The sequence below is a fragment of the Heterocephalus glaber genome, unplaced genomic scaffold (genome assembly GCF_053883595.1).
Source record: "Heterocephalus glaber isolate CG9 unplaced genomic scaffold, H.glaber_assembly_v1.0 deba00001509, whole genome shotgun sequence".
Lineage (NCBI taxonomy): Eukaryota > Metazoa > Chordata > Mammalia > Rodentia > Bathyergidae > Heterocephalus > Heterocephalus glaber.
Window position 1 is genome coordinate 34880302 of NW_028258325.1, and position 25350 is coordinate 34905651.

Sequence of the window (25350 nt, forward strand, 5' to 3'; positions counted from 1 at the left end):
AGATTCTGTGCCCATTTTTAATTGGGCTATTTGTCTTTATTGGGTTTCAAGAGTTCTACATATTCTGGCTATCAGACCTAATAGATACATGATTTGCAAGTATTTTCTCATTCTGAATTTTTCATTTTTCCTGGTGTCCTTTGAGGCCCAATTTTTCATTGTAAGTCTAATTTATTTATTTTTCTTGCTTAACCTTTTAGAATATTAAAGAAAACTGCCAAACCACGATGATTTGTTTTCTTCCTTTACCTTTTATACTTTTAGCTTTTAGAACATTTAAGTCTATGACCCATTTCATTTTGAGTTAAATTTTGCAGATGGCACTGACATGGGCCCCAATTTTCATTCCTTAGGATGTGGATATACTATTATCCCAGTGGCATTTGTTGAAAAGATCATTCTTTCTCCACTGAATTGTCTTGGCACTTCTGTTAAAAACTAACTGACCATAAGTGCAGAGTTTATTTCTGTTGGCTATCTGGATTCCTTACATTTCCATGAATTTTAGGGTCAGCCTGGCAGTCTCTGCAAAGCAGCCAGCTGAGGTTGATAAGAACTGCACTGAATCTGCCAGTCATTTTGGGGAGTATTGCCTTTGTAACAGTAATTTTCCCATTCCATTATCATGGGTTATCTTTCCATTATTTTAGGTCTTCTAAAATCCCTTTCAATGATACAGCTTTCAGCGCTGCAGTTTGGCAGTTATTTTGTTAAACTTATTCCTAAGTATTTTATTTTTTTCTGATACCATTGTAAACAGAATTTCATTAACTTTGTTGTTTACTGCCAGTGTATACAGACACAATTTATTTCTGTATATTGATCTGTGTCCTATGACCTAGCTTACCTTTTTTGGGGGGTACTGGGGCTCAAACAAGGGACCTTGTGCTTGCGAGGCAGGCGGCAGAACCACTGAGCTAAATCCCTGGCCTAAAACAAGTTACCTAATAATCATTTTAAATGCTTTAGAATAACTTTAACTTCATTTTGATATTCCAGTTCTAATCTAAATTATTTGGATATTAAATCACTGCTTTTCACCCAAATTACCCACTAAAACTCCATGCCTCTAGAGCAAAATTAAAACAGCTTTATAATTTCCCTAAAATGAAACTGTTTTGTCTTAGTTTTTACTTTGGTTTATGAAATAACATGTATCCAATTTTCTGTTCTATAATGGTTATATTAGATTTATACTTTATGTAATAACTAAAAGTGGGAAGCTACAACCATGTCACCCATTTCACTTTTATACTTAGAGCACTGTTTAAATAAACAACCAATATGTGATCATTTTTATAGGTAAGGAGTAGCAGCTAGTTTCTTCTTCCTGCTAAAATAGTACTATGAATGGAAGCATGTACATTTAGTATGTGAATGTACAAAATATTGGTTAGAAATCCTCTTTAATTACATAATCATTTTCCAGATCACTGTTGGCTATCCCTTTTACTCACTAGATCAAATGAATTTTTGGATTAATTTTTGTCACTTCTCTCACCTAAATGAGTATCTTTTTTGAGTATTAAGCAGATATTTTCTTTGTACTCAGGCAAGGAAAAAAGACTTAGTGTCGAGGAAAAAAGTTCTCTATCCCAAAAACCCACAAGCTTTCACAATGAATTAGAGAAAGAAGCAAAGAGCAAGTTAAACACTTAACAGAGACTTGACATTTATTGTGCAATTTTTATCCCCAACAGAACATGTGGCATTCTAGAGGTATATGAGGTAATAAAATCAATACTCCAATTAGAACACCTGAAATAATTGGCTCTAGTAACAAATGTCTCTTATAATTAAAAATATTGAATGTTTAAAAAACTCTTATAACATTTTAAGTTCCTAAAAGAAATATGCCTAACACTTAAAAAACAACTTACTTTTCTATATAAATTGTTCACAAAATTTTTTTTTGCTATTCTATATTACATTATGCATTTGTAGTTTTATTAACATATCCCTAGTGGGTATTAACTCTACACAGTACAATCAAATAGAAATTATTCATAGAGAATCCACAAGACTCGAACAATAAAAATACTAGGATCAATGGATTTGTCACAGTTTCTCCACAAGTGTTCATCATAGAAAAGAGAGTAAAGGCAAACTGGCCCCAGTGTTAGGCTGCTACATGAAGTTCTGGAGAGGACAGACATAAAGGCAAAGCTTAAACTGGGCAGGGTCAGGATGCACTTTGAAGGGTCATGACCCATTTCTGGCATGCCCTGTTCCCAAGCACAAGCCAGGCCCCCCAGGACCTTGGCATGCTCTTGAACTTAAATGAAGCCAAAGGGATGTGAAAGCCAAAACTACAGAAAATAATCAACAGATAAATGTATTTTCTTAAAAAAAAAAACACAAAACAACCCCCCCCCCCAAACTTTACAACAGTTCTCACAGTGACATCATATAAGAAAGCCCTCTCTTCCAAGCCAGACTCATCAACTTCAAGGGTACAAAATGACAAATATGAGAAAGGAACAGAACACTGGCTGACACCCAGTGCCATTTCTAGCAGTTCCCAAAGACTATCAGTTCACTAATTTCAAATTTTTTTCTTTTATATCCCTGCATTTTTATACTGGGAGACTACAAAACAAATGTGAAAAACTAGTAGTTTTAATTTCCCTACTTTAAAAAGTTTTCACGTCGTATCACAGGATCTTAGGTAGGTCAAGCCTTATTCAGGAACCTGGCAGTTCCCGGAGCACGTGTACTTTGCTCTTATTGCAGAATCAACATACTTTAGAAATAATTTTTAATAACATGAATACCAACTTTTCTTCAATGGCATAAACATAACAAAAAATCAACTTAAAAATGTTGGTAGGCCTTGTGAACTGTGTTTTGACTATAGGGGAAAACTGAACTGGTCATTTGACTTACTAAGCTCAAAGTGACCTTAGTTTAGTGTCCTGGGAAGTTTCCTTATCCATAAAATGGAGGCAACAACAGTAACAGCCTCATAGGGCAGCTGTGAGGATTAAAAGGAGGATCCAGTAAAGTGCTTATTAAAGCAACTGGCGCATAAGTACTCAATAGTTACATTTACTAGTTACCTGTAGTTAACTATTGTGTCTTAAGTAGTTTTAAATGGGCCCAAATAATTTTCCAACATAGCCAAGACACATAAGGCCATGTGTACTAGTGTAATGGTTCTGAGAATGAACAAGTTTTTGAACTGGTCTTACTAGCAGATGTTTTTTTCACTGCAGTTTGGGGAATTGTGATTCAATGAAAACACAGCCCATATATTAGCCAGATGGTTATGAAGAAAACTAATGTGGTCACCATTACTGCAAAGATTTGGTAACTTAATACTTTTAACAATCAAACCAACCAAACTGGTTATCAGATGAATGAAAACTTGTCCCCTCACTGTTTCTTGTAATTTATCTACTATGATGTATAAAAATACATCAACTAATGTTTTAAAATTTACATTTAGAAGTATCAATGGGGTATTATTTTTGCTCTTCATGTTGTCTGATGTCAATTCTTCACTCTCCTCTAAAAAAACATGAAAGAACCAATGCTACTGGCTGACAATGCAATAACTGCCATCAATCAGCTGGGTGATATTTTCCTTCATTATTCCAAGTGAAGTGGATATTTTTATGCAGTACTTATATGACTGAAAGAAGCCATCACTCTGTTTACAAAAATACATAATGATACATACTGCTGTTTAGACACATTTACATTAGAGTTATGACTCAAGCATTCTATTTGACATGTTTTGCCAAGGAGTTTTGGCAAGTGTTGCCAAATTAAACATACACCAGCAAGACTTGCACCACATGTGCAAAATCATTTTCTATTATATTTCTACAAATCCACATAGAAGAGCTATCAAAGTTAGCACAGATCTGTACCATGGAAAGACACAGTAATGAATGAAAAAGGTTATACATTTTTCTTTTTTCTAAAAATGAAGTAATCTAACATGAAATTTTTCAAAAAATAATTGATAGTTAAGAAACTACGGAGGTAGTCAATGGGTATGAGGGTTCCATCTAGAGCATATACTGAATGACAGAATCCAAATGAGGGCAATGTATGTTTGCTGTTCTTAATATAGTACGTTTCACCTTTATATGATGCTTTATCTACTCTGAGAACAACAGAAGGGTGGCACTGGTGACTAAAAGTGGCAGGGAAACCCAGAAATCATGAACCTGCAAATTGCCAAATTCATATTATTGTCTAGATTTTGTGTAAACATATGGTATTACAAGAATAGTAACTGAACTTTTGATGCCATATGGAATAGCTGGGTCAAATAAAAGACTGTAATGATTTTTATCTCTTTATAATACTGATGAAAAGATAAGGAATGAGTCAGAATATAAAACCAGCCACTTATACTACATCTGTGAAGTAGCTACAGCTACCTCTTAATTCCTCCACCAAATGATAGCAATTTTCTGCACACTAGGATTATTCTCTACATTCTCAGGGAGGCTTTATGAAACACAAATGGTGACAATCATCTGAATGCTGTGATGGACTGAGGAACACCAAGAAAGCAAAGCCCAGGTTTAAGAGCTGGAGGAAAACACTTTCAAACAAATACAGAAGCTACCAATTGAAATGTTTATAGTTTTTCTTGAAAACATTTAACACTAAAGTTGAACCATGAGATCTGAACAATGTACTGTCAAAAAAAAAAAAAAGTTAAGAAATGTGACTTCACTTAATGTTAGTAGAGTACTGTTCTCCTCCACAGGTTCCTGCCTTATATCTGTCAACACATCATTCAGGTTAGCCTCAGCCTAGCTTGGAGCTTCAGTTCACTGTGAGAAGCAGGCATGACCAGTGACATTTTAATTTGGAAAACACAGGACATACATACATAGCCACTTTGGGCAGTCATGGACTACTCTGCTAGCTGGGACTCTGGACCCATCTACTGATGGACAAAAGGAGAGGATTAGCCTTCGTGATCAGATCAGCCCTAAGACCTCTTCCTTTCACCAATGAAGTGGAGCACAGCTGCATCTTGAGCTACTATAATTCATTCAGTCTAATTTATGCCAGTGGTATAGTGACTCAAGGACAATTCTAAAAGTTGATATGAGGCTAAATTTCTTATTATGAGAGCAATGTATATGGAAAATCAAACCAAGATAAGCAACACCGTCAAATCTCAAAAGAGATAACTGAAAGACTGACAGGGCAATAATGGTGTCCTATCTTTAGTGGTGAGCTTTTAACCTTGCCACACAGAAGCCACCTAGACCTTACCAAAACCAAACCAAACCGAACCAAAAAACCCCCCAAAACCGAATGTCCTCTGTAAGCCCTGATTTAAAAGCCAGGTGACCATCATGAAGCCAGCCAATACCAGCATGGATGTACACTAAGGAGAGTAGTCAGCAGAGTATCTGAGGCGATGCTTTGTCACAGCCTTAGTGAGTAACAATGACAAGTATAATGGAACACCCAGAAAGGCAATGGACCTGGGTTTGGGGTGCTGAGTGAGTCATTCCTGTGGGTGTTGGTTTCCAGATATGCAAAGAGCCAGCCAACATGTACTTTCAGCGTTCTAAAATCTGAGCCTTAAAGAAATAACTCACCTGGAGTGGAGCAAATGACAGAGGAGATCTGGTGTGTCTCTAGAACAAAGGTGGTGTGCAAGTCCACTAGAGCAGTCTTTGCAAGTAGTGAAAATCACAGCTACTCATGGCTGTGGTGCAGGCATGTCATGTGTAAGGCTATGCAGAACAAGTGTACAGGTGTGCCTGTCCCCATTAGTGAAGATCAGCATGACACTGAACTTCATGATGATGCTCAGACATGAAGAAATGTGCAGAACTCTTAAACTTAACAGGAAAACAAAGCTAGAATTCTATTTTTCTTAAAGTGATGGTCAGATATTGCTGCTATAGAAAACAAGGACAATATACTCAGCAGTAAGGATAACTAAAGCTGAGGGCAAAAAAAGGAAAGGTAAAATGGAAAGACAGATGAGGCTATGGTGGTGTTTTCCTTCTACCCAAGATTTCATGACATCAAAGAATCTCATATAAGACACTGACTTCCCAGACCTTTACAAACACATCAAGGAGTTATATTCTTTGGATAGTCAGAGATACTGGTCTCACCAGTTGCAGTAAGTGACATCACATCTGCCTCACTGATTGTTTTACTCCCAAACTTCAGCTCATTTGCCCCAAACAGGATTAGAATTAGTTCTTCCTATACCTGTAACAAATCTGACAAATGATCATCTCCATACACATTAAACTTCTCAATGGATAAAAGCTAACAATCATTAAAGAGGCTACAGAAGGACTTGCTTCTAGGACTACAAATACTTTGTATACTCACCAATTATTGAACACAAAGGCTCATTTATGGTTTTGCTTTCACAAAAAAAGTTTAAAAATGTACTTCATAAATGGATGATCATAAATTTGAATTTCCATCCGGTTTTATTGTGTTTGTAGATGACAACAGCCTTCAATAAATGCCGCCAACTTAAGCTACCTGTACAATGAAGAACGCAGTAATCTGAACTAGTTTGGCATAGGCAGTTTCCCCTCCAATCCAAAGCTAAACCCTCACACATAGCGATTCTAGCAGCTCTGTAGCATTTGCCAATAAGGAAAGGTTCCAAAGACAGAACTGCTTTCACATATGGAGCTCAACAAGCTAAACAGGGGAAGTGGGTAAAAGTAGAATAGTGTGAACTAAGCCAAAGCCTGGCGTTCAGGAGAATACTGGGGGAAAGGAGGCACACACAGTTGGGATCAAACATTTTCAACGACAAAAGGAAAAAAGTTTCATACAAATTCTAAAGATCAACTCAGCACAGACAGATTTTTAAATTTCAGAGAAATTACTGACAAACCCATTGCATAGTTGTCAGAATGGCCTTGAAAATGTGTGTCTACAACTTCAGAACATCTGGTCAAGGCAGCAATACCATCAGTCACACCATGTGTCTGGTATTCAGTGCACCAAACTGACAGAAATTCTCACTGTTCAACCTATTACTTTGGCATTGTGTCAACAAAGCCTAATTTAAGGCTATGGAAACTGTGGATCTGTGCATCTATGAAGTCAAGCATTTGAAAATGGTTTTGGATCTTTGGATGTTTAACTGACATAACGAAACACTATTACTGTTTATAAACTCCAGTGATCTCATAGCCTTTCTGAGCAGCAAAGTGGAAGTTTTCTTTGTATAATAACAAAAGTAGCTGGATTCCAATTAACCACTGTCTATACAGATGGCCTCTGGTCTCTGGCTTGTTAATAACAGGCCTGGTAATATACAGACAGCATATAATGTCAGCTACTCTGTGTCTTTGCTGAGAACTCTGAATTCAAGTCTCTGGAAAACATAAAGACAACTTATTTGAATTAAACTAAGACAATGTATATTCCTGTTCCTTCAAATAGCTCCACATCTTACCTTCTCCCATAGATATGAACACTAACCTAACCTCCCTTAGAGACCAGCTCTGCAAAGGAAACAGCTTACTTGAAGATGTGGACAGGTGATCAGGAGCTTACCTATTTCTTCACCCTCACCATTCAGCCAACAATCATTTTATAGAAACTTTAGTTTTCCTTTTGATAATATTCCTTATGTGTGTTGTAGGTGCCACAGACTTCCCAAACCACCATAGAATGGACTTCTATTTTGGAACTGTGGCAGTTGTTCAAGAGTTTTAAGGTTGAGAATGTGTAAAGTATGACAATAACATGCTTTGGACTCTCAGGAGACAGGTACAAAGACATTCACAATTGGAGCTCTTGAAAGGACTGGCTGCTACAGTGGGGAAGATTCTGTCCACTAATCCCCAGATCCATCCTGTGAACTTTTATTGAATACTTCATCCTGTGAAGCCTGGTGATCGATCCCTTCATAAAATGAGCCACCGTTGTGCAGGAAAGTCCCCACCGCCCGCCCCTGCCGGGCGTGACCCACAGCGTCGCTGAACACTTTGTTTATCTGCTCCTCCGAGGGCATCCACCAATCAGGGTTGGAGGTACAGTGCATCCTAATGAATTCTGTGGGAATATACACAACAGTAAAAAAGAGAGAGAAAAACACAACTGGTTTTGACAGAAGGTGGCAGCCTGCTTAAATTTTAACATAAATTCTATCAGAAAAGCTAGATGGGAGATCCAATGCAATGCCATAATGAAGTCACTTATGACACACCCAACTTATTTCAGACCAAATTCCTTTTCACTTAGAAAAGTAAAAATCACTTAAGTGAGAGATATCTCTCTGAGAAACACTTGCTGTTGAAAAGAAAGGTAAGTCTGATTAGTAAGACAAGGTGGCACCATTCCGGGTATCAGGGAGTACATTTCAAAACCCATGTTGTTATTTGCTTGTATTTTGAGAAAGTTATTACCTGTTTGTATTTTGAGAAAGTTATCACCTGCTTATATTTTGAGAAAGTTATCTCTATAACCATAACAAATATAGTGTGGTATTCTTTAACCAGCTATGAGTTTGAAGATTGAGCACAATAACCTATCAAGGTCTCGATGAGAGAGAAAGTGTCTGTTTTAGCTCAGAAAAGGTTTCTTCATTCTTAAAATGTTCCAGGTTAGGCTACATTTCTTTCTATATTGGTAATACCCACACATGTACTGGACAAGTTTTTTGTGGCACTGGGGATTGAACCCAGGGCCTCCTCCATACTTGGTAAGTGCTTTACCACTGAGCGACGTTTTTAAACCTGGCAGATTATTTTTAAAAACGCAATCCTATCTAAATATTTAATTTTACAAGAAAGCAATTACTATGCCTGGAGGAGGCAATAGTTTCCGCTCTCTCAACAGCCAGCCACCAGTTTTTACCTATGTACTTTCCACCAGATGGCTGGATGGAAGTCATGGGGTGTGGCCCATATGAAAAATGTGCTGGAGACTGTGGCCTCTGGCTAGGCAGCCTGGACTGCATCAGTGACAGTAGGCCAGTGGCGTTCAGCACAATGGCACTGTTCTCTGGGATGTATTTTAATCCCTCAGTTTTACTGACTCACTATTAAATTGTGAAATGTGAATAAAGTTTTTGGAAAGGGATACAGCTGTGCTATCCTTCATCTTGATTCCTTTGTAAGCCTAAGAGCAACTTCAATAAGTACACACAGCGCACCCATTTGGGCCCCCAAGCTTAGCACTGCCTCTTGGTGGGTAAATCCATAATCTGTGATGATGGTGGAGGGTAAGGGAAAGTAACCGTTTTACTAAAATAGGGCCTGGAAATTTCCTCTCATTTAGTTACTCCAAGTAAGTGGAATTTTCAGGCTGGCCAACAGGAGGTGCTGTGGAGCATAAGTGCCTAGTTAATTTTTCTGTTAAGTGGCTTCCTTAGACATGGTCAACCCACATCAGAATCATCTAGGGTGATTGCGTCCAGGAGCATTTGTATCTTCCCCATCCCTGCTGAATTTATCTCTAAAGTGGGCTAGGGAATCTTAGCTGCCAAATAATACATATACACCTTAGGCACCTAAGGCTGCAGAATTCAATTGCCTAGATAAGAATGCATCCCAGGAGTTGAGTGTAGGGATATCCTTTCCAAGACCCAAAGCCTTGTTAGTGATAAATCCCTATCCAGATTAAATCAATATTATGTTTTCCAGCCAATAAAATTACAACAGAACAATAGAGGTTAAGATTTGAGATTGTGCTCTATTTTGTTATGAAATTTTGGTTTACTTTTTCATAGAAGAGTGCTTTTTATATTTTCTTTATTAATATCTACTTGAATTACATTAAATTTAAAAAAGTATTTGAGATTTTGGATAAGGATTTTTCAGTTGTGTTTTGGTTGGCACTATAATGCTTCTACTTGTCTAATTTTGTGTTTATTTGCACCTGCTTAGTCATCTATGTACCTCCTGATCCTCCCTCCCAACCGTCTGCCTGGCCTGCTGCTGCAAAGTAGCCACCTGTTAAAAATGATGAAATGGTATTATTAAATAAGCAGTACTTTTAATACAGAAACATTTTTACTTAACCTAAAGGAGAAAGTTTTGCTGGGTAAGGTATACTTTAGGTAGTATTCAAACAAATTTAAAGAGTTGGGCCAAGTATTCTTGGGGAAGAAGATTGACAGGGGTACCCAAGCTGAGGTGGAAGTAGGTATCATTAAAAAAAAATCCACATCTTCTCTTCCTATGTGCATTTCCCTATGATCCAGTTTTGCCAGAAGAGGCCTTCTCTGGCAGCAAAGAAAATCTGTATTTAAAGTGTGAAACATGAGGCGCTATGCAATGCTATGTACCACTAAGTGAGAACAAGGCTAAAGCAAACAAAGAGTTTTTACAGAGCTTCTCAATACTAAGTAGATGGGCCACATGAAGGCTATAAGGTCTCAGTGGAAAGAAATCAAAATACAGTGAGGCTGAACAACTGTACGGGGAGCCACAGCCAATGCAGTGAAATGGGATCACAGATGGTGGACACTGAGCGGAAGGATGCAGTACCTCGGAGGCATGTGACTTTAACTGGATCCAGAGGGCGTCTTTCAGGACCTGTCTCTCCTGACTGCACTGACCTTTTCCTTTTCCCAAGGCCGCATGAGTACTTAAGCTCATCGGTTGTGAAAACAAATCTGATGAGGTATCGAAGGAGCCGTCTCCCATCTTTCTTTGAAGAATTTACAGCCTCATCCCACTGTTTGCTCGTTATGTAGACAGGATAGTTGTTCAGCAGCTGCTTGCTTCCCTGGAAAAGCAAAATATTTTCTCATTACCCACTGGGCCAGGCAGCCAGAAGCCAAAGCGATCTCCATTTCAAAGGCAAACATGCCTTTTAACCAAGTGGCTATGCTGACAATGAACCAGAGACTGAAGAGCACCAGTAATTGCTCACACTCAGAAGGGGCACTTTTCAAATTACATTTGCATTTTCTATAACAAGAGCCAATGAGGTATAATGAACACCTTTGAAAGAGGAGCTATTTATAACTCGTATTTTAACAGGTAGGTTAAAATGTGTCAAGATCCAATGACAGCGAACACTATTTAAATATAACCTGTAACTTTCCTTTTCAATCTATTAAAATATGCAAAAATGACTGAAGAGTGTGATCAAACAGGTCCCTTCATCCTTTGGTTGGCAGTTAAATTCTTTTAGAAAAAATGCTAGGGGTCTTATGTTAATAAGGTACTACTTGTGTTTAACGAACCTAACATCTGATAGTCATATCTACGCAAGCAACGTTAAAAAGTAAATCTTAAAATGGAGAAATTGTAGAAACTGAAAAAAAATCATTAACAATAATGCAAAACAGGTTTGCTCAAATTATAGCTTCTGCAAATGCCACTATGTCAATTCAGAATTTTTCTTACTTTTCACCTTCATTATTTATGTCTGTTATAAAATTCCCAGGCTAAATAGCTGCAGTGGGACTAATTACGGGAATTTCTGTAACATTTATAAGGCATGTTTAGTCAATTGCACCTACACAACCATTACTTTAGTTCTGGCTGTCTATAAAATTCTATAGTCCAGGACAAATTAAACCCATGATCTCAGTTTTAATGTACTCCTTCCCCAGTAATTAAGGTGTACAAAATAAAGAAGGGGAAACTCATTCAGTTTTACAACTCCACAAATTTACTACAGGTTATAAATTTGGTAGTGTTTGGAGCTGACAGGATGTTATTTCAAAAAGAGCTCTACTTAGTTAAGCATTGAGAAGGATAAATGGAAGCCAATAGACAAGAGGCAGCCAGATTTGCGTAGGAAGCCATTGGTGAATTGTGCACAAGGAAACTCATTTCTTCAAGTATTCACATTTTCCAGAAGGCAACAGTGTGACTATTTCCCCTTTTAAGGGAGCAGCTGAGACTGGAGTTTGTGCTTCAGATTGAGAGACAGGCTAGATTTACAATGAATCTTGGTTTTGTCTTATTGGTGTGTCCAAGTTATGAACTTGTTGAGCCAGAGTTTCTTCACCTGTGAAATAGAAGCATGTCTTTCAAGTGAACATTTGGGAGCATCCACTGACCCTTGGCTCTTGTATAATAGGGGATCCCATGTACCAGAGGTGATCAGAACATGGGTGGGAACTAAGAATCCACAGGTTCCTTCAGCCCAGGTTTCCCTTTAGAGAAGGTGAGCGGTGAGATCTGAGTGGAGTCTGGGGTGGTGCAGATGGAGAGAATGAGATGCAAATCCAAGGGGCCAGGTAACCATCAGTGAGCCAGAGTATGAAAAGACTGAGGGAAGGAGATGATTTGTAAAATGAAATGGTAGAAGTTCACACAGCAAAGTACAGGATATAGCCGTGATGAGGAGACAGGCTGCAGGGGGAATAAATCCTCTGTTTCCTAGGTACCGGAGGGAAGGGCTTTTCAGGGTTCTGACCTTTTGACCTCTCTGTCCTCAGGGGAACCAGGTGGAGCCCTGGTGGGTGGAATTTCAGGCTGGCTGTCTCAGAACCATGGTGTCTAAAGTACTTTCCAGGAAGGTCCTTAATAATAACTGTCACTACTTATTGAGCCTTGATGATCAGCCTGAGCTGCTTGCCCCAAGCACTCTGCACCCCCTAGTGTCCTTTCTCCTCCCACGCAGCAGTGCCAGTTCTACTACAAAGCTGAGCTCTGTTTCAGACTCAGGCAGGTGACTAACTTCTCTAAACCTCATCTCCTTTCTGTCAAAACAGAAATAATCCCAGACAGCCAATTTGTAGAGATTTCCACACATTTCCCACCAAAGAGCTCTAGAGGGTCAAAATGTATTTGTCTTATGCAATGCCCTTCTCCCAAGGCCAAGAAGAGTGCCTGATACACAGTAGGTGCAGTACACACTTGCCAAATGACTGACTGGACACAATACATACTACTCCGGCTGGCACACAGTGGACACTCAGTAATAGTGGCTACAGCTAAGAGCTGACTTTTTATTTTTAACTATGGTGGCACTGGAAAACTTGAACTGTGAATGAATATAACTTGGCAAAGTTTAAGAACTTTGACAGCAATACAGCAAAGGGACTTTCACACCTTTAGTTTAAAATTCTGCTCTATGGTCCCTCTAAATGCGTACAATTATCAGCCTTAGAAAAGGAAACTATAGCTGCCTTTTATGTTTATTTATTTAATACTATAAAATTTAAAAAATAATCTGTTTCCTTCAAGTGTGCAAGCTCACCTACAAGGGACAATTCCTGCTTTATTTTACATCCGGGACCCAACTCCCAGGGGCAGAGCTGGGAACACTGTCCTCAAATTGAGCATTTATGCCTGATGCTCTGCTGTGCCTATAATCACAATTTCGGGATGAGAAGTATTTATGATTAAGAAGGTGACAAGAAAGAACCCCTCTCAAATCCTTTAAAAAAAAATCTATTCACAGAAAAATTTAACACTCTCCCAAACTGCAAAAGCTAGACATAAAATATTGGTCTCGTAAAATGTGGAAATACCACTTGGAAGTAATTTTCATCAAGAAAAAGGCAAAGAAAGAGAACAAGTAATTTACAGCCCCAAACACAACTCAGAATGCCCTGTGGGTTATGGATGACAGTTACAATCCTGTGTTAGTACAGTTAATAGAAATAAAATGTGATAAATAATAAACATGAGAAAATGCTCATGGCCTAAAATGACAATAAAAGTAGTATAGTAATAATGACAATGTTAGGTAATAAAAGTTTAAATAGTCCTACCTGGGGGAAATATAGATATTTTCCCCTATTTTATGGATTTTGGATTCTATATCCTCTTTAATTAGCCACCAACAACTTATTAAAGTCTGACCCATTTTTGAGTCACTTTGAAAAGATTCAAGGTGGCATCTTCATAGGCTCATAACCACATGGAAGACAGGGGTGTATATTTACTAAGGTAGGTAGTTCTGGGTTAAGACTTAGGAATAGTATGCTACATGAGCACAAAGAGGGGGACAATAAGGAAGAACATCTTGGAGAAAGTACACTTTTCATTTGTTTTTTATGCTACCAAATCATCAGGTGAAGAAATGCCTTTATTCTGGGGAGTAATGAAAGAATTTTAAGCATTTGACATTTAGTTTTTTTGGGTTTTTTTGGTAATGGGGATCGAACTCAGGTCCTTGCGTTTGCTCAGCAGGCGGCGAAACCACTGAACTAAATCCCCAGCTGACATTTAATTTTGATCTTTTAGAAAGATTCAACTTCTCATTAAAGGTGGAGACTGAAGATGAAACAATCCATTACAAAGTCCAGGTGAAAAGTGTTAAGAGCCAACCAGAGAGACAAGAGACAATTTACATAATTGTACAATTATTGGCTATTAGGAACAAGGAAGGGGAAAGAAAGCCAGTATAGTCACGAACATCCACTTCAGTTTGGTGGAATCTTTAGAGAACACAAGAGCATGGATGTTTGGGTGTGATTAATCCTCACATTTGTAGTACACAGTTGAGCTGTAGGACAGCGTTCTTGCTCTCCATTTGGGCCTTGGTTGACTCTCACATGGTAGATATTTGGAGAAGGAACATGACTAGAGAAAGAGTAGAAATGAAAGAAGATGAAGGGTCAAACTATGAAATGATGGATGAAAAAACTTCTAAAAGCTCTATGAGAAAAAGACTGGGAACTCAGAGAGCAATGATACAAAGACAAAGGAGGAGGAGGGTATGGACCAGTTTACCAGGGTAAAAAAAAGTCCCCAAGCTAGACAACTGGAAAAAGTACCAAGGGCATCTTGCAGAACACTGTGGGAGTAGTGAAGGTTGAGCATTATAGGTTGGATGAGCAAATGGAAAGTAGGGAGTGGAGAGGATGAATGCAGACCAATTTTGCAAATATCTCAACATTAAAAAAAATGAAGTCACCAGTCTGTAAGGATGAACTGAGTACTTTCTAGGAAAAGCACAGGGAATACTAAGGGGGATAAAACTTTGGCTCAATGTTCAAGAAGGGAAATTCCACCAGGAATGATGGTGCACACCTGAAATCCCAGCACTCTGGGAGGCTAAGGCAGGAGGATTGTGAGTTCAAGCCCAGCCTGGGCAAGTGGTGAGATTCTGTCTCAAAACAAAAAAATGTAAAATGGCCTGGGGATGTAGCTAAGTGCAAAAGCATCGAGTTCAATCCCCATTACTATAAAAGGAGGGGGGGGTTGGGGTGGAGATCATGGCATCTCATGAAAGTACTGGCAGAGGATGCTTCAGGAGCATATTGTGATGGAAAGACAAAGTTAGGACAACAATCAAGGAAGGAAGGAAGAATCAAACAGAATTTTTTTTTTAATGATAGAGAAGACTTGAGTGTGTGTGATACCCAAAAAATGGCCCAACATCTGTAAACTCAAAGTAACATATTTAAGACCGAGTCTTGAAAATCTTGTAAAAATGAATGTTTAGAGTGGGGTGTGTGGTGGCGCACACCTATAACCCCAGCACTTGGACAGCTGAGGCAGGACTACTGCCAGTTCAAGGCCAGCCCGGGCTACAAAGTGAGTTCAAGCCCAGCCTGAACTACATAGCAAGATCCTATCTCAAAATTTTAAACTGGTAACACTATATTACTTAACAAAATTGACCATTTCTCCTACACATTAGGAGACTGGTTTCTTCTGAGGTCCAGAGAAAGAAACCGGCTCATGTTTAGGGGCTCTGCCTTCTGGAAAAGAGGATGTTCAAACCCTGGGGAGTGCCAGTGTCAAAGATCTCAGGAGGGTGAGTCATCTTGGAACACTGTCTCTGCCCTGAGGGCATGACTGGTTGGTGTCTTCCACTTCAGGCCCTCCCTACACCAAAGAAATGGTGGAAGAATTGCCCATATTTAAATTGCTATTTGTACTTTCTCCCTTCCTCCCTCAGCAGGACTAACTCCCTGTGAGTTAAACATGTGTCTGATCTTTCTCCAGAGAACATACACCCAACATAATAGATGCATAAACTTGTCAGTCAAAATGCATGTGAATGGCCCATCTGTTCTGGCACAATGGTAGGTTATTAAGAAGCTTCATCTTGAGGAGGGTGCACAGGGAATGTCACGTCTCCTTTCACCCGAGACCCACCTCAGTTGGCTGGTCAGCTGGCTGGGGCATCAGGAGCTGGTTGTGGTGTTGCAACACCGTTTTCAGGTAATCCAGCACAGTCTGGCAGGGCACTGGTCGGAAGGAATGACAATGATCACATATTAGCAATCCCTCAATATGCAAACAGAACACTCAGGTCTGAAAAGACCGGTGATGTGAACTTCTAAAAAAAAAAGATTTATTTTCTTTCTAAAGGAAATAGAATTTTCCTTCATTTGACATCCATAGTTATTTCAATTTGTAAATACAGAACAGATGCTACAGTTTGGGAACAATTTTTAGGATCAGCACAATTTTTTTTTTTTTGGTACCAGGGATCGAACTCAGGACCTTGCGCTTGCGAGGCACATGGCAGAACCACTGAGCTAAATCCCCAGCTCCAGGATCAGCACAATTTGATGAGAACTTCCAACTTATTCCAAGATCAATGGAGGTCAACAATAATGATCATGAATAACTTACTGAAGAGACACGTCTTCTCTTTGACTAATTATAGCTTAAGCATCCAATGGTAACTTCTAAAAATTAAAGTACTGAACTAATGTTTCACTGGTTTTTAATCAATAATATAATATTCACTGCCAGCCTCTGGGTATGATTTGTCCCCAAAGGTTAATGAGCTGTAATCTTGGTTTTTAGTGTGTTGACACTGAAAGATGATGGGACTTTTAAGAGATAGGGCCTAGGCCTAGATAAGTTAGACAATGGGAAATGCCCTGAAGGAACTGAGCTAGGTACCCTGAATTCCTTCCCAAGACAGGGGTTGTGAAACAGGAGTTACTATGGCTCCTACCTGTCTCACCATGTGATCTCTCCCTCACACCTGTTCCCACCATGATATCTTCCATGATGTGTTCCAGCCACAAGGGTCCTTGCCAGAGCTGGAACCATGCTGCCTAGACTGTAAATCTCGAGCTAAATGAACTCCTCTCTCTGTTACCCAGCTTTTGGGTATTATGGTAACAGAAAAATAAACCAATACTCTCTTTTTTTAATGACAGAATTATTCCTAAACTCATCAAGAAGTAGGAATTGTATCCAATTTAGATTTTCTTCCCAATAAGAATACAACTGGTGATGTAGTTATTGAGTGCATCCTGTTCTCTTTCTTAAGCTTAACTGGTTTGGTCCAATTTAGGCTTGATGTGTATTTCACAATTTCACCTTTCTTTTTTGAGACTTTGTCTTACAGACACATTGAATAATTCTAATAAAACCAAACAGATATTAACCCAATGTAGAACAAGACAATTTTTGTACCACTGCATAAATAATGCCTGCCTCTTAAGATCTGTATTAGAGCTCTTTCATAAATATTAACTAATTCTTTTTAAAGGTCTTAGTAGCTTAGTTAATAAACTAATTTATATGCATTGCTGCCACTATCTTTCTTAGCTCTGTTTTCTTAAGATGTTTTTGTCACATTAAAGAAAATAATATTGAACCTCTCAATTTAAAAGTATCACACTGAACTTTCCTTAATTTCTTTTTCTCACTTTTTTTCTCCCCAGACAGCAAACAAAAGTTATCATTTTTAACCACTGCTAATGGCTTTAGGTTTTCTAGGTGACATCACCTTGTAACATAAATCCCAAAACTCCAATATCGTTTTTAAAAGTATAAATAACAGGAAGTAGGTTAGAAAAATTTTTTCTTGCCCAAAATTTTTTTTTCTTTTTTGGTACCGAGGATTGAACTCTGGTCCTTGCACTTGTGAGGCAGGCGGCAGAACCACTAAGCTAAATTTCCGGCCCTTTTTTTCTTTTTTGGAGACAGGGTCTTGCTATGTAAACCAGAGTCTTGAACTCATGCTAATATTCCTGCCTCAATCTTGGGAGTGCTGGGATTATAGGTGTGCACCACCAGACTCAGCCAAAAATCATTTTCTTAAATATCCATCCTTACAGAGCTGTCTTGGCTGCCCATGAACAGTCATCTGAACAGAAGTATTTGCTGAACAACCACAGAAGTCAACCAAAAGAAGTTATCCTTGTAACAGTGTGAAGTAGAAGACCTGTTATTTAATCAAAGTTTAATGAAACTTGTCAAGAACTCCTAATTTCACCAGCCTATTAAAAGTCCAACCCACTTCACTGATGCCATAGTAAGAAAGATTATAACCTCTGGCTTTGGGCATTAATTACAAAAACAAAAGAAAAAAACAGAAAAATTGAGAAACTAATAGAGAAAGGAGACACAGGATTTTAGTTCTGGGTTATTCATGCACTGTGATCTTTAAAACTTAATTTCTATATAACACAGGGCTGAGTATGAGGATCCAAAAAAGCACCCATCTTCTTCAGTTTATGGTTAGGATAAAATGCAGTGGTAACTATGTCACTGCCTGGGCAAATGATGTATACAAGACATGTAATGTACAACCACAGATTTAGCCTGGAAATTTTAGTAAAACTTGTAAATGCTCATTGACTTAATAGGAAGAGTGAACTTCCTTTGATCCCTTACCCATATTTTACAGTCATTAAGATGATTATGGCAAAATTTTTTTCCCCATTAAGATTACTGGTACATTTTCAGTATAAAATAGTTACATTCATCATTGGGATCTTGTACTATTACATGAGTCTCTTGGTTCTTTTTATTTCCCCTTCCCTTGCCCTCCCTTCACCCCCTCTACCCTTCCCTATTTGCAAAGACTTTGTTTCCATTTTTTTCCTTGTCTCATATTTTTTCTTTTCCCTTCTTTCCGTTCCCCTACCCCTCCCACTTGCCCTGGTCCTTTAGACCTTTTCTTCCTGTTACACAATATCAATTATACATTTTTAAAATTAAAATATCAAGATCTGGGAGACATTACCACAGATTTTACAGAATTTAAAAGGATACAGAAAGCATATTTCAAAAATCTGTTTTATTTGACAACTTCTAAGAAGTAATTTGGAAGACAAATTAATGAAACTAACTCTGGAGGAAATATAAAATTTGAATAGCACCTATTAAAGAAAGTATATTCCTAGCTGGAAAAATCTACCTATATGACAACAACAGGCTAGTATAGATTTTAACTGATAAATTATATCAAACAATTAAAGTAGAAGAAAGAAGGAACACTTCTCCCCCCATTTTAGGAAATCAACATTGTGCTAATCCTAAAACTGGATAAAGATAATAAAAGAGAAAAGTATGAACATAGATAGAAATTTGTTTCACAAAACAAACTATTAGAAGTCAGATCTGGCAGTAAGTACAAAGTGGTTTTGTTATAGGGATGGCAGTGTTGGTTCAGCATTGGAAGATCCATCCCCAAAAGTCATCATTTTAACAGAGGAAAGGAAAAAGCTATATGATCCTGTCAGTAGTTGGAGAAAAAGTATTGGACTATATTCTACAGCTGTTCATGGTAAAAACTATCAGGAGACTAGAAGAAGAACAGAACCTTCTCAACAGATTAAAGACATGTACTCCATACTTCCAGTGAGACTGCCTTATATGAATGGAGAAGATACAATGCTTTCTCCTTAAGGTGGGGAACACGGGCAGATATGCTTACTCTTTATCTGTCCATTAAACTTTGAAACCTATGCCCCACCAAAATAGTCTGGCAATAAAATGACACAACTACGATAGGACTGGCACAGCAGAAGCAAAATCTTTACATGTAGATGAAATGATCACCTACAGAGAAAATTTCCAGGAGCCCCTAGAACTTGTATTTGAATTTAGCAGGATTAGAAAACACAAGGAATATATAAAAATTCAGGTCTGTGTATACTTGCTATAAACGAAGAACTGGATACTGAAATTTAAAAGTTATGTAGGAGTACAAAGGACATAGAAAAGTTGAAAAAAACTCCCCAAAAAACAGTGTTGGAAGACGTTTAGTACCTAATTTTAAGACTTCTTCTAAAGCTACAGTAATCAAGGCAGTGTTGGTGTAAGGAAAGACATATAGATCACTGGAATAAAACACAATCTAGAAACAGAACCACACATATATGGTCCACTGAGTTTTGAAAGATTATTTAACATTAGCATTTTATAGAATATAAACTCAATTCAAGAGCCAAGGAAGAGATAGTGTTTTCAGCAAATGGCACTAGAACACCTGGTATCCATATATAAAAAAATTAACCTCAACCCTTTTTTTCCATACATGAAAATAACTTGAAGGGATCTATGAACCTAAATAAGAAAGCCTAAAAGTATAAAACTTTAAGAAGAAATTATAAGGGAAAATGTTTATGAATTCAGGGTAGGCAAGAACTACCTAGTATATAAAAGTCATGTTGTATAAAAGAAAAAAAGTGATAAATGAGATTCCATCAAAATTTAGAACTTTAAATGACATCATTAAAATGAAAAGTAGTCCTTAAACAGACTATATTTACAATGCATATAACCTATGACCAGAATATATAAAGAATTCTTAGAGCTCATTAATAGACAACCCAATTAAAAAAATAGACATAAGAAAAAAAAAAAAAGTAGACATAAGATGATAAATAGCCAGTACAGCACAAGGAATGGTGTGGAACTCTAGAATTAGAAAAATACTAATCAGTACAATAATAAGATTGAATTATACACTCATTAGGGAGATGAAGTCAAAAGTTTTAAAAGCCTTATCATGACTTTTTCTTTTTGTTGGATTCTCCCACTTTGTGTTTAATTTGTTATGCCCAATGGATTCATTCTGCTGGGTTTCCTTGGGGGTGTAATCCTCATTGTCTTTTCCTAGGGTATTGTCTAAAATTTTTTGGAGTGCCGGTTTGACATTCATGAAGTTCCTGAGGTGCTTTTTATCATGAAAGTATCTTATTTCCCCATCAATTTTGAAAGATAGCTTTGCAGGGTACATCAATCTGGGTTGGAGGCTGTTTTCCTTTAGGGCTTGAAATACATCACTCCAAGCTCTTCTTGCCTTGAGGGTTTGCGTTGAGAAGTCTGCTATGACTCTTATGGGCTTTCCTTTGTATGTGATTTGTTTCTTTTCTCTCACTGCTTGTAGAATTTTGTTCTTCTGTTGGATTTCTGGAATCCTAACTATTATATGCCTATGTGTAGATTTTTTTTGATCAAGGCTATCTGGAGTCCTATATGCCTCACTTATCTGTATGTCAAGTTCTTTTCCCCTCCTTGGGAAGTTTTCTGCCATCACTTCTGTGAAGAGTTTTTTTATGTCATCTGCACTCTCTCCTCTTTCTTCATTGACTCCAATCAGTCTTGTTATTCTTCTTTGCATCGTCTAGCAGCTGCTGGATTGATTTCTCGTGTTCCCTTACAATTTTAAAGCAATTTTTCTTTTCCTGGTCACTAATTGCAATCTTTTCTTCTATATCTGAAATTCTATCCTCACATTGGTTCATTCTGCTGTGCAGACTTTCGATGGGAGTTTTTAATCTCCTGGAAATCTGTTTGCATCTGTTTTATGGATTCCATTTGTTTCCTATGTTGGGATTCCATCATGTTCCTCAGATCCTCTATTTTTTTATCTGTGTCCTCTCTAGATTTATTATTCATGTCCTGCACCATGAGCAAAATCTTTGCTGTTATCTGAGTAATTATTTCTGATTTCATTTTTCCCAGATCCTCTTTTGTTGCCAGTTCAGAGAGTCCAGGTGGTTGAATATCAGATTGTTTCACCTCGTTTTCCTTTGGGGTTGCTGTAGGTGATCCAGAAGTCTGTTTTTGAGGCTTGTTTACGTGTCTTCTCATTTCCACGGGGGTGGGGCGGGCTGGGTGCTTCTGGCACCCGCGTGGTTCACCTTCTCTGCCCTAGAAGCTTGGGATGGCGGAGGGGGATCTTCCTTCCGGGTTCTGGGACCAGCTCAGCTTCTCTGCCCTAGGAGCCTGGGATGGCGGTGTGGGAGGTTCCTTTTGGGTGCTGGGACTGGCTCAGCTTCTCTGCCCCAGGAGCTTGGGATGGCAGCAGGGGAGCTTCCTTCCGGGTACTGGGACCAGCTCACCTTCTCTGCCCTAGGAGCTTGGAATGGCGGCGGGGGAGGTTATGGCAAAATTTTTAAATGAAGCACAAAACTGCTTACAAGGCAGCATATAAAATCAAATATTCAGTATTACTTCAACCATGTTAAAATAATTATGTGTAAAGGAAAAAAACAGGAAAGAAGCCAAAGTGTTAATAATGATAAACAGTAACTTATACTTTAGTCATGGAATTATGGTAGTTACTATTCCTTTATTTTTTGTCATCCTTATAAAAAGCAGTACAGGTGAGCAACCCTAATGTGAAAATCCCAAACTGCTCCAAAATCTGATATACTGGGGGGAAGGGATGGGACAGGATGGGATGAGACGGAACGTAGTCAACATGATGCCCCAAGTGGAGAATTCCACACCTAACCTCATGCAATGAGTTTCAGTCAAATCACAGATACCTGAACACTAAGAATTTTGTATTATGACCTTCAGACAATGTGTACTAGGTTTGTATAAAACATAAATGGATTTCATATTTAGACTTGGGCCCCTCCGCAAGGATCTCACTATGTACTAAATTGGGCAAGAACTGAATCAAATTCAACGGTTAGGTTCAATGTTGACCTTATGGAGAAATATGATTTAGTTCTTGTCCAATTTGGTTTGCAACCCGAAATGGGGAAAGAATTAAGTTCATGAACCAAGGTACCAGTGTATATGCAAACATCCGTAAATCTTAAAAAAAAAAAAATCCCAAAACCTGAGGCAGTTTTTGTCCCAAGCATTTCAGTAAGAGATAACCTGTATTCTAAAAAAAAAAAAAAAAAAATGTCTAGAGTGGGCATAATAGTTTTATAACAACTTAAAAGTTGCCTGAAAAGTATCTGTATGACTCCTGCCTCATTTCTTCCTTCAGTGTTGAATCACACAGCCCAGGGAAGGCTTAGAGGCCAATTCTCCAGTTTTTTATATCTGTAACATTCAGGCAGCAATGCTAACTGCTTTCTCTGAAAATAAGACCTAGCTGGAAAATAATCAGTCTTGGAAACTTGAGACCAAAAATGCTAGCCACAGTCAGCCTATCTTTGCCTTACCCAGTATCACTATTCTCTTGCTCAGAGTAGTATCTATTCTGTAAGGCAGGCAGGGCAAGGTTAGGCTGACAGGGGCTGATAGTTTTGATTTATAATTTTCAAGGCTTATTATTTTCTAGTGAGGTCTTATTTTTGGGGAAACATGGTAAGTAAGCTTTGATCAAGGCCTGCTGGCTGCTACACTGGAAGAAAACGAAATCTTACGTGCCTTCGTGCGGGCATATGTGTGTGTGTGTGTGTGTGTGTGTGTGTGTATGTTTAAGGGAAGTGGGTCCTATATACTGATACCTGGGGATATAAGGATAAAGGCCAGAAGATTAAAGACAAAGCTCACATTTAGGCAACTGTTTGAAACTAACACTGCCGTGGGCAACTCAGAGTGACTCTCTCCTTCCAAGATCTCCCCTAATATCCTCCCACCCAATTCTTACAAGGCAGACTCTCCAGGTGTCCCTCTAACCCAGGGCCAGAGTGTGCCCTTGCTGTTAAAGACTGTGGAGTATTTGTGGCTTGAAGGCTTTTTGGATAGTACCTAGATTTAAACAGGGAAGCTGCAGAACCAAGTGAAACGTTTTCTGTGAAAAAAGCCCAAATCAGTCCATTTGGAAAGTGGAAACAGGTGTACTGAAGTGGAGGTAACAAATATCACCCTGACCTACAGCTATACCATGCCATCTACCCAAGAGAAGCACGAACCACTGAAAAGGCACAGTGGAAAGCCACCTGTTCCTGCCCCTTGGCTCTGTGGATGACTGTGCAATTTCTAAGTGAGGACACAGCCCTCACAGACTGGGGCGCAAAAAGCAAGGGTGCCATGTGTGGGCAGTTCTGTGTAGTCCATGACTACACTGCTCTTCTAGCCTTCAAGGAAAGAAAGCCAGGTCAGGACTTATGCTAGGGAAAGATCAACAGGTCTTCAAGGAGGTGACTAAGCCCCTAGAGGCCTCCACCCCCAACTGCCTCATATAAATTATGAATTTATGTGAGTCACTCTGGCTGATTCAGACTACAACCTCACATCCACCGGGCAGATTTCATTCATTCACTTGTTCATTTGACAAAACCTACTAGAAACTTCTATTAAAAGGAAATCAGGCTTTTTAAAAGGAATCTGAAGCCACTTACAGTCTCTGTTAAGTACTAAGTACTTAGCCTGATAATATTTGTAATTTTTTCCCTACATGTAAAAGCATTTAAAAATGCATACTGTATGATCCTGGAAATAGTGAAATACCTGGGAGGAAAAAGGGAAAGAGTGTGCCAATAGCACCACTACCACACAGGAAGACCCACCTCCCAAGTCTGTATGGTTGCTACATTCTGGTTGGGGAAGGCAGTTAAATCCACACAGACATTCTAAGAACACTAGTAGGAAAAAAAAAAAAAAAAAAAAAAGACCGCTAGTAGGTAAGCAGCTTAGTAGGAAGAAGGTGCAGGATTAGTCCTCAAATAATTGTTCAGTACTGTTTTTTTTTTAAATATACTGATCCCGACACTTACTATGTGATCCTAGAGTTAACCTTAGATTTTAGTATCTCACCTGTCAAACTGGGATATTTACCCACTGACTTTTTTTTTTTTTGTACTCGGGATTGAACTCAGGACTTTGTGCTTTCGAGGCAGGCAGCGGAACCACTGAGCTACATCCCTGGCTCCCTGACTTCAGTTATGTGATGATTAGCTGAAACAGATGTAAAGCAGAAGGTACCCTATAGGTACTGGCTAGTAGTAAGTTACTAGTATTTTAAGAGGTGAAGTCTAGTGGATTCTTCATAGAGCTATATTAACTGTTGATTGTACTGTCTGAGCAGCTGTTTAGTACGGCTCTTCCACGGAAACTGCTCTAGTTTGATTTTCCCCATATCAAGGGTATGTGGGTCTCTAGCTCCTTATTTTCACTGTAGATTAGTTTGTTAAAATCTTGATCAGGGTTTCTCTTCACATTCCTTAAGCACTACTTAATATGGCAGCTGTTTTATAAAACTTACACCTTCTCAAAATACTCCACATATAATTTCATAGGGAAACTGAAAATTTTCTTTACTGTCTTTTGACAACCACGGCCATTTGTATGCTGAATTATCTTTAAGGGTTCTAGTCACATTGTCTCTGAAAAGTATAACCTCCTGAAAGGAATTATCTAGAAATAATGACAAGTTTTAAGTATAGCTCAGTCCACAGATACACAGCTGTATTTTTTAGAACAATGTCCTGTTCCAGTTTAATTCAATAAACATGTGTAGCTACTACAACATGCCCAACACTGGGCTATGAATTAGGGATGCAAAGATGACTCAGTCTCTGCTCTCAAGAACCTTACATAGTCTCTCTTCTTATCAGGACAT

The 25350-nt window shown here is 38.5% G+C and overlaps 1 protein-coding gene across 2 annotated transcripts in view; it reads right to left on the bottom strand.

The window, feature by feature from the left end:
• Nucleotides 1-1647: 1647 nt before the first annotated feature.
• Nucleotides 1648-25350, bottom strand: part of Bend4 (BEN domain containing 4) — a 38514-nt gene continuing 14811 nt past the window's right edge. The window contains exons 4-6 of one of the 2 annotated variants that reach the window (XM_021262417.2): nucleotides 15993-16084; nucleotides 10464-10704; nucleotides 1648-8025 (exon numbers count right to left, since the gene is read on the bottom strand). In XM_021262417.2, coding sequence (XP_021118076.2) covers nucleotides 7808-8025; nucleotides 10464-10704; nucleotides 15993-16084 — 551 coding nt within the window. In that variant the 3' untranslated portion in view covers nucleotides 1648-7807. The remainder of the gene's footprint in view (nucleotides 8026-10463; nucleotides 10705-15992; nucleotides 16085-25350) is intronic. The other variant, XM_087187534.1, reaches the window with a different exon arrangement.